The 14306-nt window shown below is 38.4% G+C and overlaps 1 protein-coding gene across 15 annotated transcripts in view; it reads left to right on the top strand.

Annotated features, from left to right (window-relative positions):
• KMT2C (lysine methyltransferase 2C) overlaps positions 1-14306 on the top strand; it is a 294475-nt gene that overhangs the window by 252141 nt on the left and 28028 nt on the right. For all 15 annotated transcript variants that reach the window (XR_009520703.1, XM_060021158.1, XM_060021157.1 and 12 more), the window contains 5 exons: positions 743-2565; positions 3664-3775; positions 8286-8364; positions 9920-9983; positions 11760-11992. Coding sequence is in view for 14 of the 15 variants with exons in the window: in XM_060021158.1 (XP_059877141.1) it covers positions 743-2565; positions 3664-3775; positions 8286-8364; positions 9920-9983; positions 11760-11992 (2311 nt within the window). In the remaining variant the exon portion in view is untranslated. The remainder of the gene's footprint in view (positions 1-742; positions 2566-3663; positions 3776-8285; positions 8365-9919; positions 9984-11759; positions 11993-14306) is intronic.

The following is a 14306-nucleotide window of genomic DNA, read 5'->3' as shown; positions in this document are numbered from 1 at the left end:
AGGTTCTAATTTCTCCATCAAATCTGAATGAGATCCTTGCTGGGTAGAGTAATCTTGCTTGCAGGTTTTTCTCTGTTGCTCTGTTTTGTATTTATTTGTAAATTGCCTTTAGTTTTTTCTAGAATGAGGTACAATATAAATAAAAGTATTTGTATAATTTATTCATTTACTGAATCTTTGCAGATAATGCCTATCATTCTTTGTCTTACTGCCCCCAGTCCTCATTCCTTTTTAGCAAATAATAGGTTAACCTGTCCAGGCATCATGCCTTTGTCTTCTCATCTGCAGAGGCCTATAAAGTCTCTCTAGTACACTTCATTAGACGTCCTGCCTTCATTCAAGCATCCCCCCAAATCAGCTTCCTCCGTATCATAGCCTCCCTAGATATAGAAGAAAGAAATGGACTCCTTTGCAACTCCAGTCGTATCTGCTGATTTCTAAGCACCTGATTCCATCTGCTTGGTGGCTTTGCTTTGTCTTTGTCTGTGTTATCTGTTAGATCATATGCCTTTAGAGCTCGGATATGGTATTTATTATAGGGTACTTGGCAAATATTTACTTGCGTATAGATACTTTATAAGTAGCTGCTAATGGCGATTATTTTCTTTTTGCTACGTCATTGTATTTGGCAACATTAATTTTGTATCTGCGTTTAATCTAAAACTTTTCCTTTTTATCAACCTAACTCAATTCAGAATAATACTTTATATTGACGATATGCTTTTTTAATGTCTTCTTTTAGATTTGGATTTCCAGGAGGTAGTCACGGTACCTTGTCAAGTCAGGAACGCTTCCTTGTACCTCCTCAGCAAATACAAGGATCTGGAGTTCCTCCACAGCTGAGAAGATCTATGTCTGTAGATATGCCCAGGCCTTTAAATAACTCACAAACGAATAATCCAGGCGGACTTCCTCCACATTTTTCGCCACAGAGCCTGTCAGTTCAGCAGCACAACATACTGGGCCAAGCATTTATTGAATTGAGGCACAGGACCCCTGATGGAAGGCCTCGGATGCCCTTCCCTGCTTCTCCTGGCAATGTTATAGAGGCACCTTCTCATCCAAGACATGGAAACTTCATTCCCCGGCCAGACTTTCCAGGCCCTAGGCACACAGACCCCATGAGACGACCTTCCCAAGGTCTCCCTCATCAGCTGCCTGTGCATCCAGATTTGGAACAAGTGCCGCCATCTCAGCAAGAGCAGAGCCACCCTGTCCATTCATCTTCTGTGGTCATGAGGTCTCTGAGCCACCCCTTAGGTGGTGAGTTTTCAGAGGCCCCTTTGTCAACATCTACACCAGCTGAAACAACATCTGATAATTTGCAGATAACCACCCAGTCTTCTGGTGGTCTCGAAGAAAAGCTTGATTCTGATGACCCATCTGTCAAAGAACTAGATGTTAAAGACCTCGAGGGGGTTGAAGTCAAAGACTTAGATGATGAAGATCTTGAAAATTTAAATCTCGATACAGAGGATGGCAAGGGAGATGAATTGGATACTTTAGGTAATTTGGAAACTAATGATCCCAACCTGGATGACCTCTTAAGGTCAGGAGAATTTGATATCATTGCATATACAGATCCAGAACTTGACCTGGGAGACAAGAAAAGCATGTTTAACGAGGAACTGGATCTTAATGTTCCAATTGATGATAAGTTAGATAATCAGTGTGTACCTGTTGAACCCCCAAAAAAGGAGCAGGATGACAAAAGTATGGTTCCTGCTGATAAACATTCTCCTTGGAAAAAATCCGCTGTCAGCAGTGAGATTAAAACAGAAGTACTGTCTCCAGATTCTAAAGGGGAAACCAAATGTGAAAGTGAGAAAAGTGACGAGGGTAAAGATGCTGTTGACGCTCCCTGCCCACAGGCCCCTGCTCAGACAGACGCGAATGATGGGGAACAAGCTTCTTTGCAGTCCTGTGATGCAGATCTACTTGAGAAAAGAACTAATCGAGAAACGGCTGGCTCCAGCACAAGTGTTCGTGGGTCCACGCAGCTGCCTGCTGAAGGTGTGATAAACTCTTGCAGCATACCTGGGTCAACTCCAGTTCTCTCAAGTCTACTTGCTAATGAAAAATCTGATAATTCAGACGTTAGGCCATTGGGGTCTCCACCACCAACTTTGCCGGCCTCACCGTCCAGTCATGTGTCAAGTTTGCCTCCCCCTCTAATGACACCGCCTGGTCATGCTTTGGATAATACCTTGAATTCTAATGTGACAGTAGTCCCTAGATTAAACCATACTTTCCCTCAGGGTGTGCAGGTGAGTCCAGGATTCATTCAGGGTCAGCCAACAGTGCATCGCAGTTTTGGAACAGGAAAGCCTGTGAATCAGACTGTACCTCTGACAAGTCAGTCTGCTGCCAGTGGCATGTCTGGGCCCCAGCAGCTGATGGTCCCTCAGACGGCCGCCCAGCAGAATAGAGAGAGGCCCCTCCTTCTGGAGGAGCAGCCTCTACTTCTGCAGGACCTTTTGGATCAAGAGAGACAAGAACAGCAACAGCAAAGACAGATGCAAGCCATGATCCGTCAGCGGTCTGAACCGTTCTTCCCTAATATCGGTAGGAATTCCTCGGAGTTTCAGAAATAACTACTGTGGGCATGGGGTGGGATGCAGTGCTTACAAGATTTGTGTATTAAATTACATGTGGACTAGAGCACTGAGGGTTGTATTTCTGTTCCTCCTTCAGCTTTGAAATGAACGTGATTAAGAGTTTTAGATTCCTCCCAGGTACATCAAGAGATTCAAAACTCTGAGTTTCAGACTTTCTCAAGTCTGTCTTTTATGGGATTGTTTAATAGAAATAAATCTTTTTTAGTTCCTGACTTCTAACCATTATTACCATGTATTTTCAGAGTCACTGAAAGGTGAATTTAAAGCAACTCTGCTAGGAGTAAACTTCTTACTGTCCTATTATGCACAATGAATGCTTGGCATTTTTTTTTTTGTTATATGAAGCTCTTTAACTTCCAATAGCTTACTAATTTGGGGAACGCCCCCCCCCAATAGAACAGCAATGCAGTAAAAAATACCTGAGTGCCTCTAAGAGAAAGAATTAGCAATCAAAGGACACACGTCCAAGGAATGCTTTCTTCTAAACAGTAAAACTGACCTTCTGTCCTTCGTACATTACCAATTCCATCATATTGGTCCATTTCTTTTTTATTTATATGCAAAGAGGTCTTTTGTCAGTAGCCTATGTTTCTTGTAAGAAATTGATACATTTTTCTCATAAAGAGCAATAACCAATTTAGTGGAATTCCTTAGTATTGGTAATAACTGCAAATTCTCATTCATGATGGAACATTACTAAAGAAGCAATTCTGCTTAGAATTGTGAAAGTTTGGGTGAAAGGAATTGCATTGCTTTAGATTACTGGTATAATCTCTCTTACATTTGACAAGCACCTTGTTTTGATTCTTGCAGTACTAACGTATTAAAAGTGTGGATCACTTAGGTGGGATTAAATTCAGGATGAGGTTCTTGCCATCTCATAATTCCTTCCTTACCTGGTATAGGACCTATAAGAGTGATTATTAAATAATAAGGAATAAGAGTCTGTAAGTTACGTAATGTTTGTGATAGTTATGTTACCTTTTAGTGTCACTTGAACCAAATACTATGAAATAAGTAACTTTAAAATATATTTCTCCTTTAGATTTTGATGCAATTACAGATCCTATAATGAAAGCCAAAATGGTGGCCCTTAAAGGCATAAATAAAGTAATGGCACAAAACAATATGGGCATGCCACCAATGGTTATGAACAGGTAGGTGAAGATGTTTCTCATTCTTACTGTGCATCACGAAGTGCATGCAATTATTACTGGTTACTAGAAGGAGCGTATAGTAACTCAAAACTTGTATTCTAGGAATATGAACAATAAATATTTCAGTTGGTTGTGATGTCAGCTGAATATGATCAAATGCAAAATGCTGTACAAATGTAAAGGTTAAGTTTCCATTCGTTTCAGGGTAAACATAATAAAACATCATAGAATGGTTTGAAAGATTGACTTGATTAAGCAGGAAATCCAAAGTATTGAAGTGTATGCCTGTTTGCATACCTTTAGAATAGTTAATGCTACCCAGAAGCTGCATGGGACAGAGTTGCTTCATCCTGAATAGGTGAGGATGGAAGGATAGGCAGGAAAACAGAAAGTAAACTGTTCTGTGCTGAGAACAAAAGGTAGTTTATTTCAGCCTGGGACTATTTTTTATTCCATCAGAGGACATTTGAAAGTTAGCATTTGGAAACTTTGTAAGCCTTTCCACTATTAGCAGAAAAAATGGAAAATTATACATTAGAGAAGATTATGAGTTATTTGAGTATCTGGATTTCTGAAATTAGGTATTTACACCCCCTAAGGGGTATTAAATAACCACAGGTAGTGTTTCTTAAGTTTTGCTCATGGACCATCATCAGAATTATGTGGTAGTTTTTTTAAAAAATGCAGGTTCATTTACTCAACCACAAACCTACTGAATCAGAATATCTGGAAATGGTGCCTGTATGTCTGTAGTTTTAGTGAGCGCCATGGGCAATTCTTACGCACATTGCTGTTTGAGAACCTCTTTCAATAGAGTAGGCATAGAGCCTCAATTTAGCTTAATTATCTTGTTGAATGTGGATGATTATGGAATTGAATATGAAATCTACATGAATTTATGATCAACATGATCTTTCAAATAAATTGGGAATCCTTAAAGGTGCTTTGTTGAGATACTTTGGAAATGGTTAAGAAGCATTTTGTTTGTTTGTTTTTTAAATTAATTTATTTATTTATGTCTGCGTCAGGTCTTTGTTGCTGCGCACGGGCTTTCTCTAGTTGCGATGAGCGGGGGCTACTCTTCGTTGCGGTGCGCAGGCTTCTCATTGCGGTGGCTTCTCTTGTTGCGGAGCACGGGCTCTAGGCACGCGGGCTCAATAGTTGTGGCTCGCGGGCCCTAGAGCGCAGGCTCAGTAGTTGTGGCGCACGGGCTTAGCTGCTCTGCAACATGTGGGATCTTCCCGGACCAGGGATGGAACCCGTGTCCCCTGCATTGGCAGGAGGATTCTTAACCACTGCATCACCAGGGAATTCCAAGAAGCATTGTTGAGATCAAAGAAGAGATTGTAGTTTCTAGTGATTTTCATTATTTTATTATTTTTTTTTAAATACATTTGATGTGTTTCTTAGTCTGTTGCAGCTGTTAACCTTAGCGATGTTCAAATTGACCATTCTTGGCAGTGAGAGCTTATTCTAGAAGGCTCCTCAGTTTTTTTAAAAAAATTATTTATTATTTAGTTTTGGCTGCATTGGGTCTTCGTTGCTGCACACGGGCTTTCTCTAGTTGTGGTGAGCGGGGGCTACTCTTGGTTGCAGTGCACGGGCTTCTCATTGCGGTGGCTTCTCTTGTTGCAGAGCATAGGCTCTAGGCGTGCGGGCTTCAGTAGTTTTGGCTTGTGGGCTCTAGAGCGCAGACTCAGTAGTTGTGGCACAGAGGCTTAGTTGCTCCGCGGCATGTGAGATCTTCCTGGACCAGGGCTTGAACCTGTGTCCCGTGCACTGGCAGGTGGATTCTCAACCACTGCGCCACGAGGGAAGTCCTGATTTTCACTATTGCACAATGTCTGTTAACACTATTTCTGTGTCACGGGGCTTCTTAACTTTTTTATGTCTTGAACTTTTTTGACATCCCAGTGAAGCCTGAACTCCTCAGAATATTTTAATGCAAAACCAAAAACATTGGTTTTACAGAGGAAATCAATTATATTTGAAATATAGTTAACTTAAATATAAAAGTTACAGCATATGGTGCTTCTCTAATGCATTAATAAATTTGGCAGTAAGTCTAATAACTACCATAATTTCAAAATAGTGATGAACTTAAATGACCTATTAGGTATGTGCAACAACTTTTGCTATGAAAATAATGCGAGTTCTATTGGTGCAAAGTCACAGTAGTGCTGATAATATTGTAGTTTGCTGAGCATAGTCAAAATAGAAGGGAATGCTAAATTTAATTCTGTACGTACTTTAAAATATGCACCTGAGACTCGGAACCCCTGCTCCTTCAGCATCATGTGTATATCACTCAGGTACACTGATCTGTTAGTCATCAGGTGTGTTGTTAGCCCTTCTGCTGAGCACTTTGAAGAAGTAGAGGTGATGGTCCTTCCTTCAGGCGGTGTCATAAGTTGACTGAGGGTGACAGCCAGTGAGTGCTTTTGGGATTATGAGATTATTCCACACCAGGGCTGTAGTGGAGCCAGGGGGTAACAGACGAATCAAAAGCTGAGTAAAAAATTAAAAAGCATATGTTCCAAATGATGGTAGTACTCAGATATTAAGGTACAGTGTTTGATAAATAATTTGCAAAATATAATCTTGTTATGTTGATGCATTTGGTAATTCTAGGGGCAGTGTTTTCATCAAAGCAGTAACGTTTCTGTGAAGTATTTAATTAGAGTAAGTAACGTTTTGCCAGATATTTTGAACCATATAGACTTTCTCTTGGTCAGTGACCAGGTGTTGCTTTGCTTTAACATTTAGATATAAAAATGTATGAAACTTTTTTTTCTTTTTATTTATTTTTTTCACATCTTTATTGGAGTATAAATGCTTTATTTACAATGTTGTATTAGTTTCTGCTGTACAACAAAGTGAATCAGCCATATGCATACATATATCCCCATGTCTCCTCCCTCTTGAGCCTCCCTCCCACCCTCCCTATCCCACCCCTCTAGGTGGTCACAAATCACCAAGCTGATCTCCCTGTGCTGTGCAGCAGCTTCCCACTAGCCATCCATTTAAAAAAATGTATGAAGTCAGAATGGCCATCATCAAAAAATCTAGAATCAATAAATGCTGGAGAAGGTGTGGAGAAAACGGAACCCTCTTGCACTGTTGGTGGGAATGTAAATTGATACAGCCACTGTGGAGAACAGTATGGAGGTTCCTTAAAAAACTATAAATAGAACTACCATACGACCCAGCAATCCCACTACTCAGGCACATACCCTGAGAAAACCATAATTCAAAAAGAGTCATGTACCAAAATGTTCATTTCAGCTCTATTTACAGTAGCCAGGACATGGAAGCAACCTAAGTGTCCATCAACAGATGAATGGATAAAGAAGATGCGGCACATATATACAATGGAATAGTATTCAGCCATAAAAAGAAATGAAATTGAGTTATTTGTAGTGAGGTGGATGGACCTAGAGTCTGTCATACAGAGTGAATTCAGTCAGAAAGAGAAAAACAAATACCGTATGCTAACACATATATATGGAATCTAAGAAAAAAAATAAAAGGTCATGAAGAACCTAGGGGTAAGACGGGAATAAAGACACAGACCTACTAGAGAATGGACTTGAGGATATGGCGAGGGGGAAGGGTAAGCTGTGACAAAGCGAGAGAGTGGCATGGACATATATACACTACCAAACGTAAAATAGATAGCTAGGGGGAAGCAGCCTCGTAGCACAGGGAGATCAGCTCGGTGCTTTGTGACCACCTAGAGGGGTGGGATAGGGAGGGTGAGAGGGAGGGTGATGCAAGAGGGAAGAGATATGGGAACATATGTATATGTATAACTGATTCACTTTGTTATAAAGCAGAAACTAACACACCATTGTAAAGCAATTATACTCCAATAAAGATGTTTAAAAAAATGTATGAAACTTCTTAATTAAGATACATCTTTTGTTTTAGGATGCAAAAAGTTTTTGCGGAGCGCAGGCTCAGCGGCCATGGCTCACGGTCCCAGCCGCTCCGCGGCATGTGGGATCTTCCCGGACCAGGGCACGAACCCGTGTCCCCTGCATCGGCAGGCAGACTCTCAACCACTACGCCACCAGGGAAGCCCCCAACTATTTTTAAATAAAGATTGGAATAAATAGTTTTAGTACATAAATTCTAAGAAAATTGTCTTCATTATATTTTTCATCTAAAAGGCTTGAGTTAATTTTAAGGTATAATGAGACATATAACAGCGTGGAACCTCTGGAACAGCCTCATTGACATCGCTGCCCCACTCATCACTGTGGGGAAAGTTACTTAATCTCTCTGAATCTTCCTTTTCATCAAAACTAAAATGAGGGTAGTAAGAATCCACACTTCACAGAATTGTGTAGTGAGGTTGGGACACAAAAAACAGGGCTTTAGTAAATGTTTTTGATGAGGAAGACACTGCCATTACTCTTCTTCCCTGGAAGAGAAAATTGTTAAGCACTTAAAAATAATGTTAGTTCCAAATGCTTCTCATTTGATGCTTAGTACTTCCTTTTCACAGGTTCCCCTTTATGGGCCAGTCCGTGACTGGAACACAGACTGGTGATGGCCAGACTCTCCTTCCACAGGCAGTTACTCAGGTACCGCTGCTTGTAACTAGTCACTTAAGAATGCACGTTTTCCTGTGTCTCTCGCTATTCTTTATGGTGAGGCCTCTTCCAAAAAATAGTAGAAGTCCTAGAACACAGCCAGGATGTACCAATATTATCAGCTCAGCAGAAATAAAGACATTTTATTATTTTTTAAGGGAAAGGCAAAGTTTAAAAATTGACAATTTCTGAAAAGGATCTACATTTGTAAGGGTAGAAGGTCACTTGGAGAGAAGCCAAATGCTTAGGGTTTGGGGGTTTGCTTTTATTTACTTTCAACCCCACAGAGATATTTTCATGTCCTGCATTTTAGAATTCATTCATTACATTTAAATGTAAAACTGCTATAAAATGTAGAAAATAATGATTATAATCATTTTATTTAGATACAGATAGTCATGTTCTACAGTTTATTCCTTGGAATAATTTAGTTTTTGAAATATTTACTGTTCACAATAATCAGCTTTAAAAAGTGTAAATATTTAGTGTCAAGCAATATCCAGGAAAGTAGAACTGCTCATTTCATATTGTGTTTTCTTCTTTTTTTTTTCAAGTATCTGCCAGGGTGGGGGGAGGAAAGAGAGAAGCTGCCTATTTTCTTTATGTCTTTCTGGCACTTTCTTCTTTACCCTGCCGGTTAACGCTTCAGGTTTATTATGCTGATAATTGTATTCTTTTGATTAAAAAAGAGAGACCATCTGACACAATGGAAAAGCATAGGCTTCATAGCGGAGTTTTAAAATAATCTGAGTTCCACTATGAGTTTATTGTGCAACTTTGGGCATATTTTTTAACTTCTGTTTCCTGATCTGTTAAATGTTACACCACCTGCTTTGCAGTATTATATGGTTTACATGTAGTGTATTCTGGGTGCTGGTATCATTTTTAGACATTACCTTATATACAGCTCATACCTAACAGAATTTGTGACAACTCAGTAAAGGCTTTTTCAAAGTTAATTCTGTTTATCAGGCTGTTGCCAGGGAATTGTGAGATGATAACTATTTGGTCTCCCTGGAAGATATAAGACATTTAATGAGAAAATAAGAGTAACATTTTTAATTAGTATATATTTGTTTTATTATTTGTGTCTGTTAGAGATATTGGTTTTTGTTCATAAATAACTTTGTGTTGTGGAGTGGAATTCAGTAAATCTGGAGCCCATGTTTCAGTCTTAGTTGCAGAAGAAACCAGGTAGATTTCATCAAAAAGTGGGGTTCTACACGGATCTTTAGCTAAGTATAATACTAACACTATTTGATTTGCCCTATTATATCTCTGATGAATAACCCCTTCAGACATATTTGTTTTTCAACTGAAATCTAGCAAATATAGCAGTTCAGAGATAGTTTAAAATGTTCAGAAATTAGGTTGTCACCACAAAATTCATTCTACTTTTTATAAAAATGAAAGTTTTAAAGATGTCATAAGAAGTTAAAGTTCTTTTCCCTCTCCATTTCTTTTTTTCTATTTCATTTTTTAAACCTTTTTTCCCCCTTGAACTGAAATGTGGAATAAACCTATTTGTAAATTTTACTTATTTTAGGATGGCAGTATAACACATCAGATTTCTAGGCCTAATCCTCCAAATTTTGGTCCAGGCTTTGTCAGTAAGTATAAATCTAATTAGTTACCTGTTCTCTGGGGATTGCTTGTTTGCACTGTATTTGTGTTCTTTTAAAATCTTGGAGTTAGTTTAGGTATGTTATTTTAAGCCGAAGTGCCCTGTCTTCTATTAAACATCACTGCCCTATTCGGCATCTTTTCCTCAAGGCATGTATTTCATTCCTTTTTTTCTGTGCATGAATAATTATGGTTAGAGATAAATATTTTAATACAGAAAGATCATCTTCCCCGTTCTCTTCAGTGTTGCTGCTATTTTTTGTATATAGATTGGACACTTTACAATCTGTAGATTTAAACCACTTCTTTTCTAATGACTGTCTGCCTAAGTGACAAGGACACTAAATGGGAACAACAAAGGGAGATAAGCTGGGTTAGCAGCATGGTGTGAAGTCAGGGCTGCAGGATGCCATTGACCCTTTCTAGTTACTTTCAGGGGTCCCAAGGTGGTTCAGGATAGTGTTTAAAGTTCTCCCCAAACTGAACCTTTCTGAAATCTTCAGACTGTTTAGCTAACTTTTTTTTCACCATTATTTTTCATTTTGCTCACCTCTGCTCTCCTGGTTCCAGAAACCAGAAAGGCTTTCCTTGCGGTAGGTCTCATTCTACCAGAAGCAGAACTTCTGAAATCTTGTGAAAAAGCCTGTTCTGAAAAATGCCCTTCAAATTTGGTAGACTAGATTTCAAGTTCATACATGTACTGGAACTTCTGGGTTTAAGAACAAACCCAAAGTCTGACCTTTTGAAATTACCCCTGCACTAATTATTATAATTTGCATACATATTCGCATTAAAAACAAGTAAACAACTGTAACCAACTGGCTTTTTCTGGCTTTATTGTGCCCATTGGCTTTGGTTGGATTCTTATTGTATGACAATATTCTGTTATCATTGATGTAATTTTTCAGCTAATGTCCTTCTTGGAATTGTATTTATTTATTTCTTTGTCTTAAAGTGAGTCAAAAAGGTATATTCTGAATTTCACAACCATAAGGTGACTTTTTTTTTTTTTTTGAACTTGGCATCAGTGAAGTAAAGTGCCCTTAAAGAATTAAGAAGGAATATTGCTACAAGATGAAGAGATACAACTATTTGGGGAGATATTAATGACAGTCATACAAGTAGAGAAGATTTTACTTGATTAATGGCTTATTTATAGACGTATAAATGACGAAATTCATAAAAATTACCAATGTTTTTAACTTACGGATTTCCTCTATAAAACAGACTTCATTTTGGTCCTTTCTAAAGCTTTCTAGGTTCCCTCCCTCATAGTTTAGGACATACTTTCACCATTTAGAAATAGGGGAAACCCATAAACTTAGGGAAATTAGCATGGGAAATGATACCTAATCCATGCTCTGGACCTTAATAGGTTACGTCTTACTTTGTCTCTTCAAAATCTGTAAAGTTGAATTAATCAAATACAAATATAGTTCAATATATAGTTTGGCTTATGGGTTAGAGAATTTGATAGTTTAGTAGGTAAATAGTGTTCCATTAGATAAGTCTTTTGCTTTTCAAAGATTGGGTTTATAATATTTATAAGTATGAAGTTAGCCTGTGTCCTAAGAACATGCATTCTTTGGTTTTCTTATATATTTTTCTAAAATCTTATACTTTATATAGTTATTTACTATTATGTTTTCAAAATATCTATTACAAGGTCATGATGAAAATGTTTCCTTACAAAATGGATTTGTGTAACTTATATTGGACTCTTTAGAAAATTAACACAGGTGAATTTTAATTTTTTTCCTCAGATGATTCACAACGTAAACAGTATGAAGAATGGCTTCAGGAGACCCAACAGCTTCTTCAGATGCAGCAGAAATATCTTGAAGAACAAATCGGTGCACACAGGAAATCCAAAAAGGCCCTTTCAGCTAAACAACGTACCGCCAAGAAAGCTGGGCGTGAGTTTCCAGAAGAGGATGCAGAGCAGCTCAAGCACGTCACTGAACAGCAAAGCATGGTTCAGAAGCAGCTAGAACAGGTAACAAATAGGTTTGCAAAATAGAAGCAGTTGTTAATGCATAGAATGTTTTGGTCTGTCATGATTAATTGTAAAGGATTTCGATTGGTGTTAAATGGCACACAGAAGTGCACTGTCAAAGCGACAGCTCTGAGACCTCTTACTAACTGAAGAAATAACCCCTGTCCTTGCCCCAGAGTCGTGGTCACACAGCACGTACTTTGAGTAAGCGCCACTGATGAGATAAGTTCTCATAAACTGTTTTCATGCTGGTATAGCTAATGCAGCTGGGGAAATTCAGTTACGTTCCCTGTTCTGAGAAGTCACTGTGCAGAGTCTTAGCTTTCCTGAGGACAGCTCATGGGGAGATCCTAGGCTTTCTGCTTGGAGTTGACCTTTGCTTTGCCATGTCCTTTGGTTCCTTAGTTTGTAATGGAATTTCAGATAGAGCATTTGAATCATTCTGTTGGGGTTTTCTTGTTTTTTTTCCCCATAGTATGTTTTTATTAATATTCCTTCTCAATATCATTTTGGTCTTAAAGTACATTGGTGTATCTTATGTAAAGGACTCATTCCTGAAAAATGAGGTCATTTTGCTGTTACCTTCCATTATGAGCCTGATGTTTTTGAAAATGCACATACTGAAATATCAGTTATACTCAAGAAGAAGTAAAATTTAAAATTTTTATTTAGTGTTCAAAATGTGTTAAGTGGCCACTCCTAGTTACTCAATGAATTAAAAACTTAGGTTCACACACAAACCTGTACACAAATATTGACTGCATCTCTAACACACTCACCAAAAACTGGGAACCCCTGGACTGTCCTTCAGTATCTTGACTGTGGTGATGGCCACACTAATCTCTACCCATGTTAAAGTTCATAGAATTGTACACCAAAAAAGGTCAATCTTGCTTTTGATTGTCAATTTAAATCTTACTCCCAATGTTAATAGTGGAAAGGGAGGAATTCAGAGCAGATTGAATCAGTAAAAATCACAGAAGTGCTTTCTGTGTAGTGAACACAGTTACATGCCCCGTCTTACCTGACGTTCTCTATAACCTTATGAACAAGGTAGTATTATCACCATGGTACACATGAGGAATCTGCTGAGTCATTGTGGAGGTAGGTGACATAACTGATCATTGGAGTAGGGATTTCAACTGTGGCGTTTTATCTCCAAGCTATAGCTACCACAATAATGTCCCAGCAATAAGCTGATTACAGTATGATTTCCATTGTTTAAAACCAGGAATGAGATGTGTCCTTTCTCTTTAAATTTACTTTCTGGGACCGTGTTTATTTCAAGTAGAAATGCTTTTAAGGGTTTCTTTATAACTTATTTTTAGCCTTTTTATTGCCTTCTGGTATTTTTATATAAATTTTTTATGACGAGGGCCTAGCTTTTTTGCATATCCATGGATCAAATCCTATTTAGAAGGTAATACTATACTTGGAAAATAGGACACATCATCTGCTACAACATAGTTGCCAGCAGTCCAGTGTAATCTTATTAAGACAAGCAATTCATGACAACGTTTTTAAGAGAATTTTAAAATGTCACGGCAAAGGCGTGGATCACCACATTCTGTATTCCAGTTAGTGTTCTGGTGCCTTATGTGTGTTCATACTCATTCGCCAGTCCGATGGTAATTCCTCAGTTCTAGGTAGTAAGCCAGTCAGGAAAAAGAAGAAAAGAAGTAGGAGTTGCCACAGCTACAGGAAAAGAGACCAGAACCATTATGTGTAGAGAATATGCTAGTCTGCCTGGGAAACTGTTGAAAATAAGTTGAAAACCTATCAGAACTGGCTCAGTGTGCTAGTACAGTACACAAAAATTGAGTGCTTTTGGAGGGTATGTACATCATCTTGCACCCCTTTCTCCCAGCTCCCTAAGTGAGCTGGTGTGTCCTTAGGACACAGGTTGTGTCTTCATTGAGGTTGGTCTGTAGTGTCTGCCCATGGGGGTACAAAGACTTTCGGGGATTAATTAACTGACGTAAGTCAGTCATTATATTAGGAGCCTCTTAGGAACTGTTCAAAACATTACCTCAGAGCCTTTACATATTTCAGAAATTATAATTTGAATACGTTACCCCTTAAATTCAAGGAGTTTTATTACCAATCTAGTCTTTTTAACCTGGAGGGGAGGGTGTGGTATATGTACAGGTAATTCATCTTGTCTTAACATGTTGTACACTTTTGTATACTTAAGAAATGAAATCTTAACACGTTTAAATGGTTAAAGTTTGAGTTAAATCTCACGGTTAGTCTAACCTTATATATTAATGTAACTTCTAAAGAAGTTAACAATTAGCGATTCCTGTGTAGCCTT

Source organism: Delphinus delphis, chromosome 9, assembly GCF_949987515.2.
Source record: "Delphinus delphis chromosome 9, mDelDel1.2, whole genome shotgun sequence".
NCBI classification, from domain to species: Eukaryota; Metazoa; Chordata; class Mammalia; order Artiodactyla; family Delphinidae; genus Delphinus; species Delphinus delphis.
This window is presented reverse-complemented; position numbering and strand designations above follow the sequence as displayed.